At 43.8% G+C, this 24460-nt stretch overlaps 1 protein-coding gene across 1 annotated transcript; it reads right to left on the bottom strand.

The window, feature by feature from the left end:
- Positions 1-73: 73 nt before the first annotated feature.
- Positions 74-23817, bottom strand: utp20 (UTP20 small subunit processome component). Its single transcript, XM_085376111.1, has 61 exons — positions 23511-23817; positions 23251-23331; positions 23089-23155; positions 22853-22985; positions 22576-22764; positions 22231-22312; positions 21693-21830; positions 21427-21582; positions 21198-21350; positions 20953-21087; positions 20743-20820; positions 20487-20665; positions 20241-20405; positions 19300-19388; positions 18788-18893; positions 18507-18657; positions 18288-18350; positions 18041-18208; positions 17271-17347; positions 16941-17020; positions 16567-16822; positions 16295-16477; positions 15021-15111; positions 14801-14886; positions 14119-14244; positions 13413-13579; positions 12762-12970; positions 12502-12645; positions 12334-12413; positions 12002-12237; positions 11316-11460; positions 11094-11181; positions 10788-10931; positions 9477-9530; positions 9176-9328; positions 8915-9070; positions 8664-8804; positions 8445-8582; positions 8205-8344; positions 8036-8118; positions 7654-7946; positions 7422-7561; positions 7160-7316; positions 6714-6812; positions 6432-6599; positions 5176-5342; positions 4909-5056; positions 4685-4801; positions 4424-4594; positions 4215-4346; positions 4010-4120; positions 3776-3925; positions 3463-3645; positions 2182-2313; positions 1963-2095; positions 1695-1876; positions 1514-1585; positions 1118-1405; positions 892-1018; positions 642-787; positions 74-552 (listed from the first exon to the last, which is right to left on the bottom strand). The coding sequence occupies exons 1-61, from the start codon at positions 23559-23561 to the stop codon at positions 397-399; spliced, it is 8433 nt and encodes a 2810-aa protein (XP_085232237.1). The 5' UTR covers positions 23562-23817; the 3' UTR covers positions 74-396.
- Between the last annotated feature and the right edge of the window lie 643 nt (positions 23818-24460).

Here is a 24460-nt window from a genome sequence, read left to right as displayed (position 1 = left end):
TCAGCACTGAGACTTGTTTTTTTGCTTTTCATCGAGTGACATTAGACATGACAATAAACAGATGGATCTTTTTTAATTACAAATACATGTACATTTAACTGCACGGGATAGAAATTGGGGCAAAACTGTAGCCTGTTCACAGCAAGAAGATATAAAATAGATTCCAGCTTTGCAATTCACATGAATGAGTGCTGCGCCGTGACGTGTAACAGACGTTAATTCTGGGTTTTTCCACAGCGTCCTTGCTCTGTACACACAGTCAAGCTTCTGTTTGGTCTTTTGTGTTAAGTTGAATCGGAAGCCCACAGGATTCTGGGTATACTCTTATCCATGCTTCCTTTTGAGTCTGTTCTGCATCAGCTGGCCTAGCTTTCATCCCCTCCTAGCGTCCTCGGCTCACTGCACCATGGCCAGGTCTTTGAGCGCGTGGCTTCGCTGCTTCTTGGCTTTATATCCAGGCCGGAGGAACTCGATCTTCCTCTTTTTGGCTTCGATTTTGTTCTTGTGCTTCTTCAGCTTCTTCTTTGCAGCGATGTCTGGGTTTGCGACCGCCTGCAGAGACCGGAGGAGAAATTGTGAGGACGATCGATGGCAAATTAAAGCTGTTTCTCGTGTGTGTCTCATTGCGATGTCTATCATACCTGCATGGCTCTGTGTTGTTTGCGTGCCGCTCGTCTCTGTGAGAATTCCTTCTGGACGGCAGAGAAGGCCAGGGAGAATCTCTCCAGGCCCACATGTTTCTTCATCAGCTCGATGAGCTCCTGAGCAAGGTTCTTCAGTGTGGGATCTGGATCAGAGATTAGGAGACAACAGGGGTCATTCGGTGTATCTAACACTTTTTGTCAGGATGGTTTTTTTTTATTCTTGGCAACACTGGTTCAGAGCAGTTACCCTGGTCTGCGTATGTGCTGTCCAGCTCTCTGTACAGTGGCGTGATTATTGTGGTCAAATACGGGGCGAGCCGTTCTTTCCCCAAGTCCATGGCCATTGCTCCCAGGAACTTAAACACGCACGTTCTCTGAGAGAAATCACAGTGAAGGACAAACAGTGTCACATTACGGGCACTTCAAATCATCACTGGGTTTAAAAAAAACAAGACAAGTGTTTCTAAGTTTACCTTGAGGGGAACTTTGGGAGCATATGCAGCTTCTCTCTTTGCCATCAGAGACAGCTTCTTCATCAGCCACAGCAGGGAAGGAGGCCTGTCTTCTTTGTCATCTTCTTCCTCCTCCTCCTCCTCTTCTTTTCCCTCTTCCTCTCTCTCCTCCTCTTCTTCATCTCCCTCATCACCATTCTCCATTTGCTCATCCTCTCCCTCTTTCTCTTCTTCCTGAGGAGTTATGATTTGGGACTCGGGGGAAATGAGGTAGATCACCTTGCCGACGAACAGCAAGTTCTTGATCACCTGTGGGTGAAGCAGAAGCGCCTCTGTTAGCCAAACACCTGTATGAGCTGATCTTTAAATGTATGAGGTGCAGGAAGGCAGGTGTGTGGCTCGGTGGGGTTTGCGCACCTGCTCTCCTGACGCCGTGTCCAGGTACTTGGACTGCAGCTGATAGCAAAAAGACAGCGCCAACTCTCTCATCTAGATTTCAGAAAACAAAGGGAAAGAAGATTTCATTTAAAATATAAGATGCAGAAATGAAGTCTGCTGCAAGAGGGGAAAAAAACAAAAACAAGCATCTTGGCTCTACCTTCTTATCCAGGTTGCAGGTGATAAAGTCGGTGGCTGCCAACTCTGATGAAGCATCTCCTTCGCCTCTCCAAACGGCGACCAGCTGCTCTGCCCGGTGAGCTGCAAACAGCTGGCCGAAAAGCTGTGAGGCCGTTAGCCACACCCAGCAGTGAGGGTACCGCAGGTGGGCTTCGATGTGACCTAAAATAAGGCAAAGACATGTTTTAATGAGCATGTGCAGAATGCATTTGTCAGTAACGGCGAGGTGATACATGTGCGCTCTTTACCCCAGATGTTCCGGAGTGTGTCACTAGGCTTGCTGAGCTCCAGGAATCCACAGTGTTTGCTCAGCTTAGTGAGGAGAGTCAGATAACTGAAGAGCAGCCTGTCAGCTCCTTTCTCCTCCTGCTCCTCTTCGATCTGAAAGAGAAGGTTACAAATTAATCATTTATTCTGAACTCACTGCCTTCAATCGCACTTCTGCTCCTCCCTGTGTGATGACTCACATCTTCATAGTTGTCGGGGTCGATCTCCTTCTCCAGCAACGGCAGCAGGTCCTCCAGTCGACGGGAAAATTTCTCCTCCTCCACCTCCACGAACAGGCCGCATATCTGTGCCCCGAGACGCCGCAGGCTGACCTGGGAAGGAGAACATTTCTCAGTTTATACAAGGACAGATTTTGTAATAGGACCTTTAATATATGGAGGGCCAAAACTGCCAAATGTTGAATAAATAAATAATTGACACAAGACATAAGTGCATCAAGTTTGTTTTTCTGTTGAAGAAATGTAATCTTTCATGCAGCTTATTAATTTAATGTCACTATTTCCAAATGTAGCCACTACATGCACAATTAAACAAATTACATCAACCAGTCAGTTATGTAACCATCTCCTAACTGCTTATAGTAAATAAATGTGACCGATGAATGATTTATTGTGGATTTTGGCCCTTCATAAATTTTGACTAGTGCTGTTAGCGTTAATCTCGTTAATAGGACGTTAACGCCATAACCGCATTCACGAGGCAAATCCCCGTTAGCGAGTTAACGCGGATCACCGCATGCGAGGGCTAAATGGGGCGATCCGCGTTAACTCGCTAGCGGGGATTAGCCGCGTTAATAACGCTGACTGCACTAATTTTGACATTACTACACTATAAAATATAAACAAAACGTTAAAAATTATCTATTATAACGGTTCACTTTAACTAAAAAACAAGCAAACTGTAAAACTGTTCCCCTGCAAAAATCTATACAGTCACGGGCCACTTTAGGTACACCGGCTCAACTTCTCATTAATTCAAATATCTAATCAGCCAATCACATGGCAGCAACTCCACATATTTGGGGATGTAGTCATGGTCAAGACAACCCGCTGAAATTCAAACTGAGCATGAGAATGGGGAGGAAAGATGATTTAAGTAACGTGGCGTGGTTATTGGTGCGAGAAGGGATGGTTTGAGTATTTCGGAAGCTGCTGGTCACACAACCACCAACAGGGTTTACAGAGAATAATCCGATAAACATAAAACATCCTGTTTCAGGAGAACGGCCAGAGTGCTTTGAACAGATGGGAAGGAAACAGTCACTCATAAAAACACAACCAAAATGCAAAAGAGCATTTCTGAACGCACACGTCTAACAATGAAGCAGATCGGTTACAGCAACTGAAGACCGCAGCGAGGGCCACTCCTCTCAGCTAAGAACTGGAAACTTTTCCACCAAGAAATAAAGCACGTATGAAGAGCAAATGAGTTCCAAACCAGTAAAGCGTTTTTGTATGTACCTTTTCTGCATTCAGCCAAGTGCTGACAATGGAGAACAGCGTGTTCTGGTTGTTCGAGTCCAACTGTGTGAGCAGAGTCTTGATGGCCATGGCTGCCATCTTCTTGCACCGCGCCGAGTCATCGTTGACCACAACAAGAGCAAGCGGGGCAAAGAACAGAGCGCTGTGCCCCAAGAGAATTTTCTGAATGGGAGGGTAAGAAAAGAAGAAGCAATGTTTGACAACAGGACCGATGTTGTGAATGTGCAGTGCGGCTGGATTTCATTATCCTGCAGAGTATGCCGTTTCTATTATTTTGTATATTTTTACACACCTGAGGGAAAGTCTGGAAGATGTATGCCAGCATCTCCAGCACTGACTCCCTGCCCGTGTCTTGCTCATAGCGCAGCTGTGCCACCACAAACTCCAGGTGTAGTTTCAGCTTCTTCCCCAGCGGGTAGTCCAGCAGGTACTTCAGATAGATCTGCACCACATAAAAACATCATTTAGAAGCTGCACCTGAGAGTCTGCCAATGAGTCGGTGTGAAAGCAGAAAAGGAGTTTGTACCTGTCGACAGTGGATTCTGATCATAGCGTTGCTGCCAGTAACCGACAACTTGGCCACTTTTTTCATCACCTCCTCCATCTCGGGAACAACGAGCTTCCTGGACAGAATTGCCTGGAGTGTACACACACACACACACACACACACACACGTAAGCACACTGCACATTACATTAGAAATGTTTCTGACTACAGCTCCACTGGTTTACCTTGAGCAGACCGAAGGCAGTAGCCTGGCGAGACTGGTCGTAGATGTCCTCCTCGGCGTATCCCAGAAGCACCTGCAGCTGCGTCTCAGAGATGTTGTTGGTTTTCACATTCTTCACCAGAACTGTCATGGCCTAGGAAAAAGAAAACATGTTACCTCATTCTCGATCATCTTTAAACCTCACTTTAAAGAGTACGATGCATTTTATACCTTGAAGCAGTTCTGGACCAGGTGGTAGTTCTCCCCGCGGGCGGCTCCAGCCTTGGAGTAATCCTTCAGCAGGACAAAGAGCTGCTTGGTCAGCTGCCCAGCGTTCTGCTCTACTGCTGGCAGAGGGAACTTTAACAGCCAAGTGAACGCTATCAGAGCCTCTGTGATCACCTGAGAGGGACACAAGCAGAGGTTGATGGAGGTTTATTTAAGCAATCCATGATAAACGAAATAAAAAGATGCCCAGGTAAGTGTTGGTACCTTGACATGCATGGAGTCGAGGCAGGTGAGCAACAAGTGCACAAAAGGATCCAGCATTTCCAGGACTGAGGGATCGGATGATGTCACTTTGGATTTCTTCAAACTCAGGTGGAGCAGCTGAGCATTAGACACGTGCACACATTAACACACATTTATTCCTTCTTGAGATAAAAGTACAGGGTGCCATGTTACAGAGATCATTCGTATTGTTGGAGAAAGCGCACCTTGAGGCCGGCATCCACCAGGATGTGCATGTTGGTGCGGCTGCTGACGGGAGCTTTCTGACCTCCTCTCTTTGGAGTGGGAGGCAGGAGCAGACAGCTGGGAGGGGGCAGTCTGGGATCTGGGGGAGGCTTAGCTGATGCTTTGTCCCTACAAGCAAACATGACATAGGCAGGAAATTGGACAAAATATTAGAAATAATTTATTGCACTCTGATATTAGACTGTGTGTGTGTGTGTGTGTGTGTGTGTGTGTGTGTGTGTGTGTACCGGTCTCTTTTTGTTAGAAGTGGCAGGCTCTGGCTGACAAGGCCATGGCTCAGCAGAAGGATGTCTTGCGAAGTCATGCCGCTGTTGACAAGCAGACCTGAGACCAGTCGCCGCAGTACTGCAGCCACCCGATTACACACCTTCAAACTCGATGTAGCCTCCAAGATCTGGTTTGAGAAAAATAAACGTTAGAATAAAAGTTATATACGTGCGTAATATACCCGTCACCAAATTTCACCAAAATTTGTATCGACAACGGCATTTTGTTCGACGTATGAATTTTGTTGTTAATAATTAACAATTTAGTTAAAAATGTTGTTGCTAACGAAAGAAAACATGGACTTAAAAATTAAGAAAGAAATACTATTAAGTAATGTTAAAGACGCTAGCTAGCTAAAACAGCTAACAAAATTTATTTATGTACAAGAGTTATATAAAACGGATGTGTATTAAATATATGGTTATATTTAATTCAATCCAGCAGCTAGTTAGCTAACTACCTAGGTAGCTAACTAGCTGACAATTCAAGTATGTTAGATAGCATTTTTAATGAAGCTAAACTAGCCACACAGTAGGGCTGTTACTTCACTGATGTTAAGAAATGCTTTGCAATTTTTTGTAAACTCCATGTAAGTACTAGCTATGATTATTGTTTATATGTTTTTGTGTTTAAAGTTGTTACTTAATTACTTTGTTACTTAATAATAGATTTTAGAGATTTTAAAAGCTATAAGTTAAAAAGAAGAAAAAGAGCTCAGGTGATTTCATCCCGAAAACATTACTGGAGTGCAGATAAGTTATAACAGAAAACTAATTGTAAAAAAAGTCATTATTAGAGGCCTTCACAAAGGGTATTTAGCTAGGCAGGTAACCTTGTGTTTGTACATTAATCAAAGTCTTAGTAAAGGCAAGAAACATGATTTATGTGATCAGTAGCGCCTGATTGCCAAATATTTCATGTCAATAAGTCTGCTGGAAAGTTTTTAAAAAATTTAACCGAATGTAACCATCTTTATTTTTAGCTTTTTTATAATTATTGATTTTTAAAATATTTTTTTACATTTTATATTTGATAACCTGACAATCAGTCAATAATTCATTATTTGGCACATTTAGATGCATCTTCATCCTGTCAGGGTAATCTTAAAACTGACAAAAAACAAACAAAAAAATCTTGTTGGCCACTTGGAAATATTATCCGCCACTGTGACTGATTACCAATTATCTTCTGTTTCTAAGTTCAAACCCCTCCTCACCTCCTTCAGGGGCAGTATGAGCTTGGTGATGCTCTCCTTGCTGCAGAATTGTGCCAGTAGCTCGTACGAGTCCATGCTCTTACTGTGGCGGGCCTCCATCAGCTTGGAAACGATACCCTTCACTTCCTTCTCCTCGGCGACCGTCCCAAACAGCTCGTTATTGAAGATCTGGTCAGTGGAGCAACAATAACAGAGAGGAGGAGAGTGTAATAGGGGGACAGAGATTAATATAAACACAAAAAAGTAAAAAGAAAAAATGTTCCTGAAAGACGTCAAGCTTACATCAATGAGCATGTTCATGCAGGGGTCCAGGTCTCCACTCTTTAGGGTTGGAGTGAGAGCTGAGAGCAGCTGGTACACTGTGAATGTTAACACGTGGAGCTGGATGGAGGAGGGACAAAAACAGACAAATATTAGGCTGATCAGGTTTGCCTCATGTCAACAAAGGTTTCTACTGTTATGACATCAACTGTAACATTAGATTATATTTCCTGTCTAGGGTTAGCTCAATTACATGTACTCATACAAGTCTGAGCATGCACATAAAAACATAACTGTCACGCTCTTTTATCACGTTTTACTTACTTGTACTTATGTTGGCATACTTCTACTTGAGGTACTCTTTTAAGCACATACTGCTGCATGATGCGTGCGCTATATTAAAGCTAAGGTGACCTGAAGCATTTATTGATGTTTGCAGGACTGCATTGTTGCGTGTGTGTTCCTACCTGGTATCCCTTGACCAGAACGCCTTGCATCTCTTTGAGCAGGTACTGCAGGTATCTGCAGCCTAAAGTCTCGATTATCTTCACCAGAGTTCCCCTTGCCACGTCACGGATCTCCTGGAAACGGTTCCTCAGCAGAACACAAATCTTGATCAGAATCCTGTAACAGAAGCAGAAATAATCAATCGGATGTCATATTACTGTCTAAGGTTTGAAATACACAGCAGATGATCTTTTTTGTGCTTATGGACACACGGCTGCGTACCCGGGGAGGTTGACCTCCATGACGTGCGGAGGCAGCGTCTGCATTAGTTTGACCATGGCGAAGGCGATTGGTATCCGCACCACCTCCTCGTCTTTCACATCCTTTGACTTCACTACCTTGTGCTCCTCGTCACGCTTCACCTGGAGGAAACCCACACATTATCACCAACACTCTGCTCCTGAAGGTTTTTAGAAAAACTACCAACACATCCACACGTTCGTGTGCATCGTACCTTTGCATTGAGACACTTGTGGAGACGGGGCAGGACGCTCTCATTAACAGTCTGATGGATCAAACCAATCAGAGACTCCAACTCCTCCGCGCTCTGCGGCAGTCCACTCACTGCCGTGGATAATTTAGGAGCTGCCTGCGCCTTGACTTTAGTGGCAGGAGCTTCCTCCATTTCCATGGTGACATCAGTGGAAGCATTACCATCGACTTCCATCGCTTCCTCATCGTCGCTCGCGTCAGATTCGTCATCCGCAGCTACGTTCTCGTCGTCTGCGTTGATTTCCACACTCCCAGCTTCCCAAAGACACACATTTATATTTCTTTACTTCATTTATTCATGTAGTTAGTCAACAAAATTCATGTCACCCCCCAGAGCCGCTCACCCTCTCTGGCTTTGGCGGCTTCCATTTCTCTGCTGAGGGTCTGGTGGTCAAAATGGAAAGCCTCCAAGACTGTGACCAGCAAACTGGAGCAAGTAAAGCAGAACAACAGGTAGTGTAAAAAGAAAAGACAAAAAAGATATACTCAGATTACAAATATATGCAACCTTACCTGACAGCCAGTTTCTGTTCAGCCTGCGCTGTCTGCAGGATGTGGACGAACTGCTTGAGGTAGTAGAGGTATTTGGACCAGGTGAGCCTGCGACATACCGCGCCCACCACCTCCACCGATGCTGATATCATGTTCTCATGCTGCAGTATGGAAGGAGGAGAAAGAGGAAAGATTTTAGACACAAAGAAAAAGGAAAAAAATACGTCTTTAACTTTTAAAATGAAACCACAATCAAGTAACCTTCAGCATCTTTTCGTCCAGCAGGGCCGTCATGGCGTACGGCATGATGTAGTTCTGGAGGGAACGAGGCGTCAACAGCACCGTACCCTCGGTCAGCTGTTTGGCGAGCTTCCTCAGGGCACGACCCCGACGGTGGATCTGAACAGAGAGAAAAGGTGATCAGTGGGATAAAGGAGGAGGAGAAGGCAGAAGTGTGAGCTTTTGTGTTCCCTCTTTTACCTGGATGTGCTTCATATGCTCAAAGAAGTCAGACTCGGGGTCGCTGTAGTTGGCGAGCTGCACCAGGTCTCTAAACTCTTTCTTGGAAGGAAAGGTCTTCACCAGGCAGGCCAGTATGGTTGTATACTCATGCTGCACACTCTTGAAAGATAAAGAAGCACAACAGAGTGAGCAAGTGAGTTTAGTGGCTTCACAGCATCTGTGTCATTTGACAGAAACAAGAAAGCGGTAACCATAGTTACAGCTGTTACCTCCGTTTTGCTGCGGAGGCCCTTGTGCACAGCGTCCAGGATGATGTGTTGCACCACGTCCCTGTAGATCTGTTCTCCGGGCCCGACCGCTGCCAGCTGGGCGATCACTGCAGACAGACACAAGGTGGCGTTGTCTCCCAGTGACATGTCCCCGATCTGCATCGGAGGAGCGAGATGAGAATAGAAGCAAAACATCAGCCAATGAAATGTTTATCCTGAAGGTAAACAACTTCTAAAGTGTAACAGTGAATATTTATTTACCTCATAGGTGTGGAAACAATTGTGCATGACAGTGCTGATGTAGTCCAGGTCCAGAGTCTGCATGCCTTTAACTCGTCTGGTGGCGTCTTGGAACGCCGTCAGACGCACGTCAAAATGGATCTCATCCAAGTGTCGACTGTCAAACGCGTTCAGCTGCAAAGGTGAGCACAGGAAAAGCCCGTTAGCTGCTGCTCTTTGTATCGTGACCCAGACTGAACATGACGGCAGAGGTTACAGTTCAGACCTGTAGAAAAGTTGGACATTATTTCCTCTCTAATGTTCCTCATCACAGTCATCTCACCTTTGTTGCCAAGTCAGTGATGTATGTGAGTGAAGGGTCCAGATCCGACAGAGTCTGAGAACAGAGCAGCGCACAGGAGGAGTCAATTAAAAGGGCTACAAAAACTAATAACAACTTTCTTTTAACTGTTTTTTATAAGAACATTGGTTATTTGCTATTTTGGTTATTTTTCTTCATTTACACTGGCCATCGCAGGCCACATACAGCCCACCAGACTGGTCAAACTCCACTTTCTGTCAGTATACAAAAGCTTAACTACAAATTCGATCCCTGAGATATTTTATTATTAGAAAAAGAAGTGCAGTTTCAGCAGTACTTTCTACACAATGAAGGAATACCGGCTTAAACTGTAAGCAGTAAACATTTAAAATTACAGAAATCTATATACTGGATTACATTAGTGTAGTATGAATGGTTATGGGAAAGTTCTGTATCAGTAGAAAAATCTGCAAAACTTGTGAAAATACAGTTCAAAGTTCAAATTTGATTTCCCCCTTCACATTTTCCAGTGCCGGGCCACTTCTGGCCCCCAGGCCTTATGTTTCATTATTATATTATTATATTTTTGGACACCCAGTGTAACGACATACAATAATTCCCACAGCTAATGTTGTACAGGAGTGAACACATCTCTCTTTTTATTTTATGTGGCTTGATGCACTGTCACAGAACAGTTTAGCTAACATAAAGGATATTCAGTGCGGTGTAGCTAAGTGAAAACAAGAAGAAATTTAAAGACCTGCAGTTCCTTGAATGACCACTTGAGGCTGACTCTAAAAAACCAGTCAATCCCCATAGACTCTCATGATAAATTCACCAACTCACATGTCTGGTACAAAATTCTCAGTTCATAACAGCCGACAGGGTGTTGAATTTTTACATAATGCACCTCTTTCAACTAAGGCTTAAAATTAGGCCTAAATAGGGGCGTGGCTGCTTTGAATGACAGAACGACAGGCGGGAGCCAACACATGGCCGCTATAGCAGCTAGCTAGCTAGGTGTGCAGTGAACTGGAAAAGTAGTCGAATTTTTATTTTATTTTTGCTGAGTATCATTTACTCTTAGCTGGTAACTTCAAATACAGTCATCCACCTCCCCCCGATATGAATAAGAATAAATAAATAAATAAATAAAAATAACCCAAAGCCAAACACATTTCAACACAGTGGCTAACAGGACTGTGGTGGAGAAAATGGTGAGATTAAGTGCTCTGGCCTGCTTTGCATCTGTCCACAGGCTGATGGTTGATCTCACCATGCCTATATTATAAGTTCCAGACAGCGTAACGCTGCATTAGTTCTCTGCTGTACCTTGAAGACGTTGGTGAGGGCCTGCCTTGGCAGCTTGTTGTGAATGATGGAGAAGAGTTTGCTGAGCGGCCGGAGGAAGGCGGAGGGCTTGTCACACTGTCTCAGCAGGTTCTGTATGGTGGCCAGGAGGTCGATTTCTGTCTCCTGAAACAAAGTTTATCTTGAGCGGAACTTCTCGAGCACACACCATAACACTGCAAAACTCTGGCTTTTATGTAAAAGTTTTTATAAATTAATTAATTAATTACTACAGATTGTTAAATGACTGTAATTTCAAGGTTCAACAAACTCAGTTGTAAGTCTTACTTGTGATTTGTTGCCTTTCTGGAGGTAAGGAAGCAGCAGGCTGATAAGCATCGAGCTCTGCTCCTTGCTGCTCACGAATCGGCTGACCCTGGCAGCGAGAGAGTAACACATCCTACTGTTAGCTGGGGAAGAGTCAACCGCGTGTATAACGATAACCACAACCACAATCATAATCATAACCTTTATCTCAACCCAAAATGAGTCACTTGACATTCAACTCACTTGGACAGGATGTTGAGCTCTTTGGCCACCTGTGCCCTGAACTTCTTCTTCTTGAGTCTGTCTGTGTTGCGTACAATTCCGCTGAAGTAGCGCAGCAGCATGGGAATGTGAGGCAGCAGCAATCTGGAGCCTTGAGTAAGTGAATCTGGAGGATACAACATGTGCACGTTTAACGGTGATCAGCAGCAGAGGGAAATGAATCCTATTCTACATCCTAGAATGTAGCTAAGTCCAGTGGAGTGGTTGGGTTTAAACTAGATTAAAACTAACAATCCTCTTAAAAAAATTAGAATACTTTAAAATAAAATAATTAAACATATTAACCAAAAAATTGACTTAGCTGCATTTTGGACCGTCTTTCCGGAATGCAGTAGCTAGCGAGCTGATCGGAGACTGTAACAGCCAATCAGAATTTTTGCCAGTCTGTGATTGGTTAGTTTTGTGGCAACAACTGAGCGAGAGGGGCTGTTATTGTGTGTGTATATGTGTGTATATGGATAATAGCAAACACTGAAATGCATTTCTTGCACGCGGAAATTAATTTTGTTTGCTCAAATTAAACTTTTCTTCACGCAAAATAATTTTCTCCTCAAAATGCAACATTTGTGCTTGCAAACTTTTTTTACATGCGCTCTGAATAGAAGCACAAAAATAACGCCATCAAATTCCTGTCACGATCTGCTAACCTGCTGCGATGAGAGCTCCCTCTGCAGGCTGTGGAAACACACAGCCGTTGACACTGAGCTCCGTCTCAGTTTCTGAGGCAACAAAGTCTGCAGCTGTTGCCAAATACTCGGCTATGTCCATTACTACTGCGATGGTTGCTGGAGATACTTTCTTAGCTGAGAGGAGGGCGAAGACATTTAGAAGGATGTCGCACTCTGGGTGGTCCGGCTTCTGCTTGGCAAGGAGGGGGAAGTACCTGAGACGGTAAAAAAAATATATCTTTGAGCACGCTTTACTAAGCCTGGATGAAGCTTTCAGCCGACACTCAGAAACATTTGTGAAGGATGCTGACCTGGCATCTTTGGACCACACATGGATAAGTTTCAGCAGAGGGGTGGGGGAGTAGGTGCTCTCTGTTGGGAGACGGCGCACCTGCATATAAAAAACAAATTTAAACTCATCAGAAAGCCGGGACAAAGTAAAGAAATACTCAGTAAGAATACAAAAATCTTTCTCTGACCTGAGGCCAGACCGCTGCCTCAAAGACAGCATCAATCTCATCCGGCCTGAAGCTGTAGGTGTCGAAGCAATTGAAGAAGTCCAGGATCCTCAGGATCCCGAGTCTCCTCAGGTTCTTCAGAGGATTGATGCAGCCTGCTCGCAGCTGAGGAAGCAGATACGAACTTCTTTATTTTTATGTTTTACAGAAAGTAATAAGGACTGTTAAAAAGTGTTAGGACTATTAAACAACTTCAACCCTGAAAGAATAATTCTGATTACCTGTTCTCTCTGGTCCAAAATGGTGGACACGGACGCTGTGACACACACTAGGATCTGCAGCACTTTGGGCAGGTAGACGTGGATGAGGTGGCCCAGTTTCTGGATCACCACATTTATAGTGTTCAGCAGGCTGTGAAGACGGCCCAGCGGCAGGACAGCACACAGGTCGGTCTCTGCTACCGCCCTCTGAACTGCAGCCAGACATGAACCTGAGGACACAGGAGGAGGAAACGATGAATGAAATATTGGTTTGCAGCTCTCTGCGAGTGCCTGTTGTACCCAAATAGTCTGTGGAAGCACTTTGCTAGATGATCTCGCTTGGATTATCTGATAATGTGCAACAATGTTGTCCAATATTACTTCGGGCTCTCAACAAAACTACATGGCATCTGTTTCTAATAAAGCCTTAAAAGTCGAGCATCTGTTGCCGTTCTACAAACATAGAAAATGTATATATAAACTGTAAATAGATGCAGGCACTCTGCAACCTTCCTTTTATGTAGGAATGCACCAGTTGAATCAAGTCCCTCACTACAAAGCGATGCGTTGCAGACAAGATGCACATTTTACCACAAACTGACTCGGATTAATTGCTACCCGTTGACACTCTGTCTGTTTTTATAAATTACTTGTGACGTTTTCATATCCTACCTTGGCAGTGATGGCTGACTGACTCAAAAAGCAGGTCAATGAACATCTCCAGCTCCTCAGCCTGACATCCTGCCAGGAAGCGTAGAATGATGGAGGACCGGTAGGTAGCGCTCGCCTTCCCCTGAAACTTGCTGCCTGCTTTGGAGCGCAGACGACCAAACAGGATCCTGCGTCGTACACAACACAACACTGAGCTGTACAAACTTACGATAAAATACGGGATTATCTGAAAGAAATTTTCCCCTTAAAGCCAAAATAAATGTAGAAATGAAAGTTAAAGGTAGTAAAAATGTTTTACTACTTTTCCACAAATCCACAGCATGAAGCTGTGATCATACTGATTTATGTAAAACACTGGACGGATGTAATGCAGAACAAGAAGCTTGTTCCCTGTAATTGCTATCAGACGCACTATTAAAAAAGCAAAACACAGAAGAAATGTTCAGTAACTGGAGGTTATCAGACCAACAGCCAGAATCTGAACAAAAGCAACATCCTCTTTTTCTCGAGGACACCAGAGTTCATCTATGAACTAAAAACGCAATATGTAACCTTATTTAACAACCAAGTAAAAATACTGTGCAAGAGTCAGAAGTTTTGGGCAAAACACCTTCTCTTTGTTGTTGTTGTGTGGTAAATTAAAATGATGATATTGCTCATGCATGCTTATGCTGCCTCTACCTTTACAGTGGAACTTGTACAGTACCTCATGAGCAGCGGTATAAGTTTGCCTCTGTGGGAAGCATCAACCACTCCGGTCTCCTCAGAGATGTTGAAATGGACGATTTCCTCTTTGAAGTGTTTGTCATCCAATAGCCTCTCAAGATTCTCCCTGAAAAAATGCAGACACACACACGCAGGTCTAATCACTCTGTAAAGGTGTTGCAGAACCTTTGCTAAAATATCTTCTCCATATTGTAATAAGTTTCATAAGCACAAACAATACATGTGTCATATGAAAGAATAAGAATTCCATCTACAAAATAATGTAATTAAGACTCTGAAAGCAGCTCAGTGTGTCAGGCTGATCCTGAACAAAGCAACACACACACACACACACACACACACACACACACACACACACACACACACACACGTGTCTGTAATGCTAACGGCCCCTGGATCAGACCGTCTGTCTGCAGCTTGGCTGAATGTGTGGTAAATGGATATCTTGATAACAGACAGCAGAGAACATAATGTCAGACAGAAACAGCACGGAGGTGGAACTCAGCATTCCTACATCTGTAACCACAGAGGGCTGATGATAAGAGCCTTAACAATAAAACCACTGAAGAAGAGACGGAGGGAGAGAGAGCTGCTGCCAAAGAGAAATTGCACTGTAATCACGTCCTCTCCGTCTCCTGAGGTGATTAAGGTAGTTTCCTTACTTGTACGGAACTATGTTGGGGTCCTTGTACGTGATGACACACTCCAGGGCCACTTGCTGAATCTGCTGATCCTGATGGGTGAGCAGCTGAACAACAGATAGATAAGAGAAGAAATCTGTGATACAACTGCAAGAAAATAGCAACTGCCTCAAAAATGACTCGAGTAAGGGAACAACTCGTATGTTTTAAGGACAGGGTGTGCTACAGACTTGGGCACTACCTGATTATAGAGCTCACGGAGGCTGCTTTCCAGATAGAGAGCTCGAGGGTTGGTGAACTTGGCAAATACTTTCAGATGAGCGATGAGCTGTCTGAGAAACAAAAGACAAATTCAGTTCATTATGTTCTTCTACTTACTGTACAATACACTATAATTATATTATAGTTATATCAAAGTTTTATTTAAAAAATGAAAGTTTTCTGGTACATATAAGTTGATGAACATACTTCATACCGTGTACATTATAACATACCATAATAGACCCATTTCTGTAATATACTCACATATCTTTATTATTGCTAATATATATTGTAATATATCTATATCACTAAAGCACTTCTGGATGGATGCAAACTGCATTTCGTTGCACTGTACCTGTGCATGTGCAATGACAATAAAGTTGAATTCTATTCTATTCTATGAAGTCTTTATTTAATTCTGCACACTGGGTAAAAACTACCCCCATGCCCAAGCACTTGCAACACATGGCCGCCCCTCCCTGAGTCTGCTGGAGGCTCTTTCCTGTTAAAAGCGAGTTTTTCCTTCCCACTGTCGCCTAGTACTTGTTCATAGGGGGGAAGTGTGATTGCTGGGGTTTTCTCTCTATTATTGTAGAGTCTAAAGCCCCAGATGGCAACTGTTTTTGTGATTTGGAATTATAAAAATAAAGCTGAATTAAATTGAACTGGTAACCCATAGAGCTAAAAAAAAAAAAGAAAAAAAAAAAAAAAAAGAAATTGTGGCAAAAGCTGCAGTTCCCTGATTGGCCACTTGAGGCTGAATCCAAAAGAGACTCGATCCACATAGACTTCCATGGTAAAATGCCAAACGTCAAAGCAGAAATAACATCTGATAAAGGTTTGGTGCAAACACATTTTTGGTCTCTTGGTCACTTTTAACCCCATAAAACCTGGAGAGAAATGTATTTTTATAACTTGCTCTTTTAAACCACATCAAGGTGAAATCTAGGAGAGTGGTCTCTAATAACAAGGAACTTAGGTGGCTTTTTGGGAGATATTTTTAGACAATTATCCAACAAATAAATTGAATGCTGTGCAGTTAAATACCTTAAACACACTTTACATGAAGTCTAAAGTGAAAATGGAAACCAGACATGACACTAGTAACTACAAATAATAAAGCAGCTATCGCTTTGACATCAGAGCAATAACGTGGGTAAAACAATTATGGTAAAATCAAAAACAGCTTGCAAATCAGAACCCTGAAAACAACGTCATCGCTTTGAGGACAGCAGTATTACAAATATTTCTTACTTGGCCGTTGCTCTTCTTGGAAGGGACTTCCTCAGCTGTTTGCTTCCTTCCTCTGCCTCCTCCTCCTCTTCCCCTTTTTCCATGTGCTCAGTCATCCCTGATTTATCCTCCAGGGCAGCATCGCTTCTCTTCCTCAGGTCCTGAGTGGGCGCCACCAGCAGGTCTGTGAGATAAAACTCATTCCTGCAAACAAGCGCCGAGTTTAAGATCAGATAACAGAACATATTCTTATGATGGAATTTAAGGAAAATGGTCAATCAGCTGACACTGACCTGATAAACCTGAGCAGCAGCGGGGTCAGTTCCCGGCTGCGTGGCTCCACTCTGTCGGTAAACTGGGCCATAGCACGCCACAGTAAACTGCGGAAGTTAGTGAAGTCTGTCCTTTCACTGGGGTCGGAGGCCAATTTCAGCTGCTCTAGGAAAAGAGTCCCCACATCCCCGCTTTCAATGACATCACAGCCTGGCTCGCTCTGAACACTGAGCTTTTCTTCATCATCATCGTCTTCTTCTTCTTCCAATTCCTTCTCTGTTACATGCAGAAAGCAGAATTCCCTTTTAACGTGTTTTTGGCAGTTCAAGGGATTCATAGGTAAATAAATGCCATTATAATTACATGCTGTGACACAAGTACCAAACAGCCTTACCTGCCAGCCCGGCCACCATCTCCAGATGTTCATGGTACACCATCCAGAAGTCCTTGTTGTCCATGCCTCTGGCATGGCTCCTGCAACGAGGAAAGACAGAAACCCATTTACGCCAAATGTTTTCCATGGATACCTCAAAGTGTCAATGTAGTTTTAAAGGAAATGCAGACAAATGTCTGTAATTTGACAGAAAGGCCAGCTTAGAGCAAATCCCCAGCATTCGATAGCAGCATACTCATTTAGAAAGGCCCAAGTAACAAGACTGGAGCATAGATGATGGAACGTACATGGTTCTTGAAGTATAAACAAGCGTGATTATTTTACACTCACACAATAAGTTCAATGACTGGGTCCCACAGTGGCCTGAAGTTCACAAACAGCATTGCAATGAGGTACCGCAGAGGAACCTGAAGTCAAACAAGAGGAAGGTTATCCACCCAAGCATCTAAAAATAAACGGGACTCGTATAACTTCTCTGTAACTACATTATACGGTGGCTCTGAGAGGCCAAACGGACTGCAACTTAAGAAAACACCAGCAATAAGATAAACGCTGCAAAAGCACACAAAACACAGCGGAAACAGGAAAAAAGAAAACAGAAATAGAAAAAACTGTTTTCCAAAAGCACAAGGGAAGTGTTTCTGGGGAGACAATAATCTGACGGACCAGTTGCAGGAACCAAAACATGCTAGGTAAGTGTGTTTTAATCACATCATTCACATAATGCTGATGATGGATTTTTAGGCTAATAGTTAGGCTAACACACTTGCCTCTCATCTTTACTTTGCTCATAAAACCGATGAATCCTCTACAACTGGTCCGTCAGGGTTACTGTCTCCCCAGAAACACTTCCCTTGTGCTTTTGGAAAACTGTTTTTTCCTATTTCCGTTGTTTTTGTGCTTTTGCAGCGTTTATCTTATTGCTGGTGTTTCTTAAGTTGCGGCCCATTTGGCCTCTCAGGGCCACCGTAACATTATTATATATGCCAACATACTGTATTTATACTCTCTGCAACAATAAAAAAACAAACTTATCACATGATAAAGAACACGCATCATTATTCATCCTGTCATGCTTTCATCACTGCTCTTCTCCACACCTGCTGGATGGTGCCAGGAGGTCCGCGGGGCAGGCTGCGCGGCACCAGGTCGTGTCTCAGCTTCCGGAGGTGAAGCAGCTTCTCTCTGTAGTCGTGCACTGAAGCCGGCACCAACTGCGCCTGCAGACACACTGCGAACACCGACTGCACCTCCACATTATCCTCACCCTGGACGAAGACAGTCGAACAACATTTCCAATAACTCCAAACTTTAAATGTGTTTAATGAGAATCTGCGGGTGTTGTACCTCAGTCTGTGGAGGGAGCTCTGCATCGAACTGAGAGAAGAGCCTCAGAGTCAGCAGACGAATCTGAATTTTAAAAAAAGAACAAAACTGTGTTTAAATATGTCTGTTTTCACCAACACCCAAACCACCAGCGCCTTCAGGTTGTGAGATATCTTAACTTTAAGGGGGGAAAATTTGGTCTTTAAACTATTCTGAAATGTCCCGTGATCTGGCACAAACCTTAGAAATGTTGGACGAGAGGTTGCAGTACAGCATCTGGTAGAGTTCAAGCAAGGCATTGTGGGATAGGTGCTCTGAAACCCCACTGAGTGACAGACGGGTGTAGTACAAGTCTGCTAGCAGCAGAGCTGACAGGTCTGTGGGAAATTTCCTGTGACAATCACGACGACAGCGGTTACAGGTTGTTGAAAGGTGTTTTGATCTGATGCAATAGATGGAAACTCATTCGGCAACAGAGAAAGGGTGCTAAATGTGTTTTAGGTCGCACACGCAGAGCTTACTGTAGGATCGAGTTGACTTTTTCCACCGTGACCAGTGAGAGAAGCTGGGCAGAGCTGTCCAGAGACAGGAGGCAGCTCAGGGCTTGCCTGGCTACGAACAGAGCAGCTGGAGAGAGGACAGGAAAGAAAGGAGTCACTCAATTTGCAATTTTAAAAAAAATCATTGTTTACTTTTTCACCCCTCACCAGTTTTGGGGAAAACCTCATTAAATTTTGGGAGATTAAATATATAAAGTATTTTAATTTTTTCCTTCATTTAATCTGTTTTTGTTTTGGTGCCCAAATTTAGGGTTGTAGAAATCCCAGACATGAAGTTTAAGGTTAACTCAGACTTTTAAAAAATAACTAAAATCACAACCAGTCATTCTAACTTGTTGGTAAATGATTAATTCCAGTCCTTATTTTATTTGCTCTGGATGTACTTGTTAATTACCCCACTGAGCCGTATGAAACTGCAACCAAATGAAAACATTTGTGTTAATAAAAAACCAACCACACAAATAATCACAAACCTTTCCCTAGTTTCTCTGCCTCGATCTCACACAGGAGGCGGTTTAGGAAAGCTGTCACATCAGGTACGACAGCGGCTGGAGCCAGAGGCCTGAAGCAAAAGAGTGTAAATATTAACATTTAACATGTTTCTCTCTTTTTTTGCCTGTGTATGAATACACTGTAAGCTGACAAAGAAAAAACTGAAACTTTCCCCAACTCTCTGGGTCAGGGGCCCCCAACGCCGACTAAATCTTCTTGTTTTTTGGTACTGGTTTTATTTTGTTATATTTATCTGCGACACCTTAAAGGCCGGTTCGTGAAAATACTGACGGACATAAACTGGTCCGTGGCGCAAAAAAGGTGGGGACCGCTGCTCTGGGTTGCCTCTGAGGTGTGGTCGGTTTTTATTTTAAGCACTCGGGTCGGGTTTGCCATGAAAATCCAGAGGAAGTGATGGATCCCTGGCTCCTGAATGCCTCACTTCTGCTCCCTGGCAGCAGCAACTTTGAGCCACAACTAGTAAAGTTAGCTCACAGCAACCTTTGTCCAAACTACAGGCTCCCAGCACAAAAGCCAGTTTTACGCATTGAACAGACAGGAGAAAAAGGAATGTATGAAACTACAATGCAGGACCAAAACTAATCCTCTCCAGGCATCTTCTCTGGATGTTGGCTGCCTTTTGTTTTGTTCTCGGTTAAGATGACTTAAACAACGTTGAGCTTCGAGCTCCAGGGGAGGCCAATCCATGACTGATGTGCTTCTGTGTTCATATTTCTATCAATTTTGACAAGATCCCAACAGCACTGGCTGACAAAAGCCCCAAACCATGACAGAGCCTCTAAGACGCTTTACAAATGCCTGTAGACACTCACTGTTGTAGCTCTCTCCTGACCACCTCCTCATTTTGACCAATGCTGTTGCACACGTGACCAAAAGGAGTCTGCCTGCAGGGAGGAGTTACCTGAGATGAGGCAGCAGTACAAGTGCAGCCCACGGCAGCGAGAGGTTACTGACGGGTTGGTCCGGCTCATCGGGAATTTTGATCATTGACAGCACCAGCTCAGGCACAGCTAGTGTCTCTGACTCCGCATGGCTCCGCTGAATTTCCTCCTTCCTGCTAAACACTCTGCTGGAGGAGAAAACAGATTTACCTCGTGGAAAATGACACGACAACAGTAGAAAATAACATTTCACCGTAGAATCTCACCCTGTTGTCTGACCGGTGAAAAGCAGTGGGTAGGTTTCAAAGGCCATGGAGCCATCTGTGGGGGGCGGAGCTTTAGCGAGGATGAGACTGACCAGCACATCCAGGCTGCTGTGGTGAGAGAGGGCATCACCTTGGTTGAACAGCCCTGTGGTGAAGCGCAGCAGGGTGGGGAGGAAGAGCTGGAGGACAGCAGAGGAGGAAGCCAGTTAGTCCGCGAGATTTAAAAGAAACAGAGGAAAATAAAAAGTGAACTCACCTGCTCAAACTGTTTCATGGTGAACATCTCTTTGGTGAACTCCAGAATCAGATCGTGCCCCACAGTGCTCCGAAATATCTAATAAAGAAGATTTCCAGAAAGTCTGCACGTAAGCAACGGGCAACTTTCTCTTTCTGGTCGTGTTTATAATGCAGTCCTTACGCACACTGTGACACCAGACGCAAAAAACCCATCTTTACATGCACAAACCTTTTGCACAGTCTCTTGGATGAGTGAGTTTGGCAGGCTGACGTTCTCCCCGAGGAGCAGAGAGGATGTGATCTGGAGAAGAAGACGGGAGCAGGAAGCTGACAGAGACGAGCTCTGAATCAGCCTCAACACCGTCTGCGAGGACGAGATCGTACCATGAGACGCCACCTTCATATGCCCGCACATAATCCATGGAATTTCTCGCATTTCTATATATAATTCAATCTCTTAGATTCTCCTCTCACCTGGCAGACAGACTCCGGTTTGGTAATCTTGGCTCCACCCTTGTGGGATGCCAGGGTGTGCAGAATGAACAGAAGGCTCTCCAGCTGCTCTGTTGCCGGGTCTGCGTCTTTCCCCTTTGCCTCCATAATATCCAGCACCTCCGACATGCTGGCCTTAAGAAGAGGACACGGCGCCATCAAAACACGTGAAAAAGGCGCAGAAAAGACACAAAATAGAGTCCAGCCTTACCTGGAGGGACTCCCACAAAACCAGCATGTGTTCTCTGTCCACGTGATCGGCTGCTGCCTGGGCCATGTGATCCAGAGCGTCCCTAACAGAGGTCCACGGGAGAGAGACTCCACGGCTCATTGTTGGGCCAAGCTTACGCAATGCCACAGAGAAAGCCTGGAAAGATAAAAAGGTTGCTTAACACATCAGGTTATATAAACAACACCTAAAAGTGCTTAATTCAACCTAAGTGACGTCCATCCCATGCAGTCACTCTGTTAACTCACATTAGCAGCACAGGAGTGGAACATGTTTCGCACTCCTTTGCACATCTCAAACAGCAGCTGGCCCGTTCCCTCCACCTTCTCAGGGTGCTCCTCTAGGTCGGAGAACACGTGGGTGAGCAGAGCATCGAGATCTGGAACCTGCAGACAAAGTGATACACCAGTTCATCGGGGAAAACGACAACAAATAAAGAAATACAGTAGAAGGAAAGAAACTGCTACAAGCTCAGGAGTTAGCGCAGGTCATCGGTAATCAGAAGTTTGGCAGCTCGATCCCTGGATGCTCCAGTCTGCATGCCAACCTATCCTTGGGAAAGATGCTAACCCAAGTCCCTCCCAACAAGTACATCGGCGTGTGAATGTGTGTGAGTGTTAGATAAAGGTGCACTTAGAGGTAGAAATAAGTGCTGAGTGGACAGGAGAAAAGCGCTGTACAAGAACCGTCTATAATAATAGAAGATGTTCAATGGAAATGTATCGCAGCAGATGACAAGTAAATCAAAAGTAACAAGAAGTGGAGACATGAACCCAAATCACCAACCTTTCGCATCAAAAAGGAGAAGCTTTCTGCTGCAAACATGCGGATGTGCTCCTTCTTGTGTGCCAGCAGGCTGCTATACAAACTGTGGGGTGGAAAGAGGTTTCACATTTAACCATCATATGTGCATCTGATCTCTAGTAACACAAGTAACCTGCAAAGGATGCAGAAGGAAAACCAGAGCACTTCTAGGGTCAAATTACAAAGCATACACCCATTTTCACCCACTTTGCTTCCCAAAACTAGCTCCTTAGGTCGTTTTAAGTCTTAAAAATAGATTCCTGATTATCTCAAATTTCATTAAAAAATAAAAATCACTCGCCCCTCTGACTTTATGTAATGCCTCACCTGTAGATATTGGTCATGTCCTTCACCATAAGCCTCCACAGGTACTTGTAGAGGTAGGAGAGGCAGGTGAAACTCCACTCCAGGAGCTCTGTGTCCTTTGTGTCCAGCAGTGAGGTGATCAGAAGGAAGAAATCTGGGAAGTGGGGGTAAAAGTCGGTCTGCAGGTCTCTGGCCAGCTGCACCACGAGGCTGGAGGAAGAAATTAGGCGCTTAGATTGCAGCCTGATGATTCTATGCAAGCCTACAGCTACAAAAAATAACATAAAATACTTCTTACTCTAGCAGGGGTTGGTAGGCCAGACTGTTTTGGACGGCCAGGTGGGTTTTCAGAGATTCCACGATGGACTTCTGATGGAAAACCAGCATGTTGAATGACTGGCTCTTGTTGGAAACCTCTTTCAGAAACGTGGCTGTGAAGGAAAAGTATTAGCTTTGTGTGCAAATCTCTTCAATAAAATACTAACACACAAGCTCCCCCTGAGTATGGGATACTTCATGTTTCCTTATACATACTGAAATGTTCTGTCAAGTTGAGGTCCCTCCATTTTGTCAGTCCTTCAGAGAAGTATGTTTCTACTTCCTGCAAAGAGAGCAAAACAGTCCTCACCAGTAAGACACAGATGAATGGATGAGAGTGGTGTTCGTAATAAGAAGCGGAACATTTTGATTCCAAACCTCAGCGTAAGATCCAGTTCTGTCAATGCGATGGATCACGTTGATGTTGACGTTGGCGAGTCTTTCAGCAAATGTGAGAAACTTAAAAAAGACAAAAACAAACAAACAAACAAAACAAACCCAGATCACATGACTTTAAACGTGCTGCAGATGGTACACAAATTATTCTAAATGTGACAGAGTCATACCAAACTAGCTTTTCCCCAGCTCTGTCTTTGCTGCTGTACTATTAACACGCCGCAGTGTTTGTGGGCTCTTACCCTGAAGGTGTTCTCAGATTTGTGATACGAAGACTTGGATTTGATCTTCATCTTGGCCTCGTCGCTTGATAAGAAAAGAGCGGATTTCCAGAGATCTGTGTGCGGCTTAAAAGACTCATGAAAACTGCACTTTGTTTTTCTTTCTTTCTTTTAGCTAATGTTACAACTGTTTACACACACGCCGACAACAGGAGGCAGCCATGCTGAGCAAAGAATTATGGGAAGTTTTCCTCTCTCCGCGTGGTTAGACCGAAGACAAGCTAAAAGGCGAGAGAAGTAACCCATAGTTACTTCCGGTTTCGTTTGTGCTCTCTCGTCTCTCTGCTTCTCAAGTTATTTAGGTTCTAAATGCACAAAAAAAGAACAAATAAGGATTTTTTTAGACTTTGTTAGACATGCCAGAATAGACTTCGACACAAAGAAAACAATAGTAAAGCAGTATTTATCTGAAATAATTTAACTGAAACCTGCCTGAAATCGTTCTACGGAGCGCCACTGGGTCCAAATCATATGACCATATCCCGATTACCTACATTTAACAAGGACAACAGAGTTTGGTGTCCACTAAACTTTCACATTATTGTAAGCGTTATGGGTTATGTTTCATTTAAAGGTTTAATTGACTGGAGAAAAAATATTTATGGTGGATGCAACATTTTTATTTCATAAAGGACATCATCATATCTGCCCATCCATCCAAATAAGACGTGACCAGACTGGTAAACGTGCCACTCAAGCAACTATTCACACTAATAACATCTGAGTCTTTACCAAAAGTGAGAGGCTTGCTGTAAACAGAAAAAAACATACTTTATGGTTTATTATTAATGTATAAATTGTTAGAGTTATATTATTTTTTCATGGTAGTGGCGCTTTTTTTGGAAAGAGTTTAGTTTCTTGAGTGGCTATTTGAAGATGGCTTTAAAAGTTAGTCAGTCCCCAATTTTAAA

The sequence above is a fragment of the Diplotaxodon limnothrissa genome, linkage group LG17, assembly GCF_057381915.1.
Source record: "Diplotaxodon limnothrissa isolate DT_005_m linkage group LG17, D_limnothrissa_male_GT1.1, whole genome shotgun sequence".
NCBI classification, from domain to species: Eukaryota; Metazoa; Chordata; class Actinopteri; order Cichliformes; family Cichlidae; genus Diplotaxodon; species Diplotaxodon limnothrissa.
This window is presented reverse-complemented; position numbering and strand designations above follow the sequence as displayed.

Bases quoted from the DNA above. Each gene is read 5' to 3' on its own strand.
- utp20 (XM_085376111.1), bottom strand. From the start codon at position 23,561: ATGAAGATCAAATCCAAGTCTTCGTATCACAAATCTGAGAACACCTTC. The intron at 22,313-22,575 runs GTGAGGCATTAC...TCCACCCCACAG, and splicing joins GACATGACCAATATCTACAG to TTTGTATAGCAGCCTGCTGG. The intron at 15,112-16,294 runs GTAAGAAATATT...TTTGTTTCTCAG, and splicing joins CCAAGAAGAGCAACGGCCAA to ACAGCTCATCGCTCATCTGA.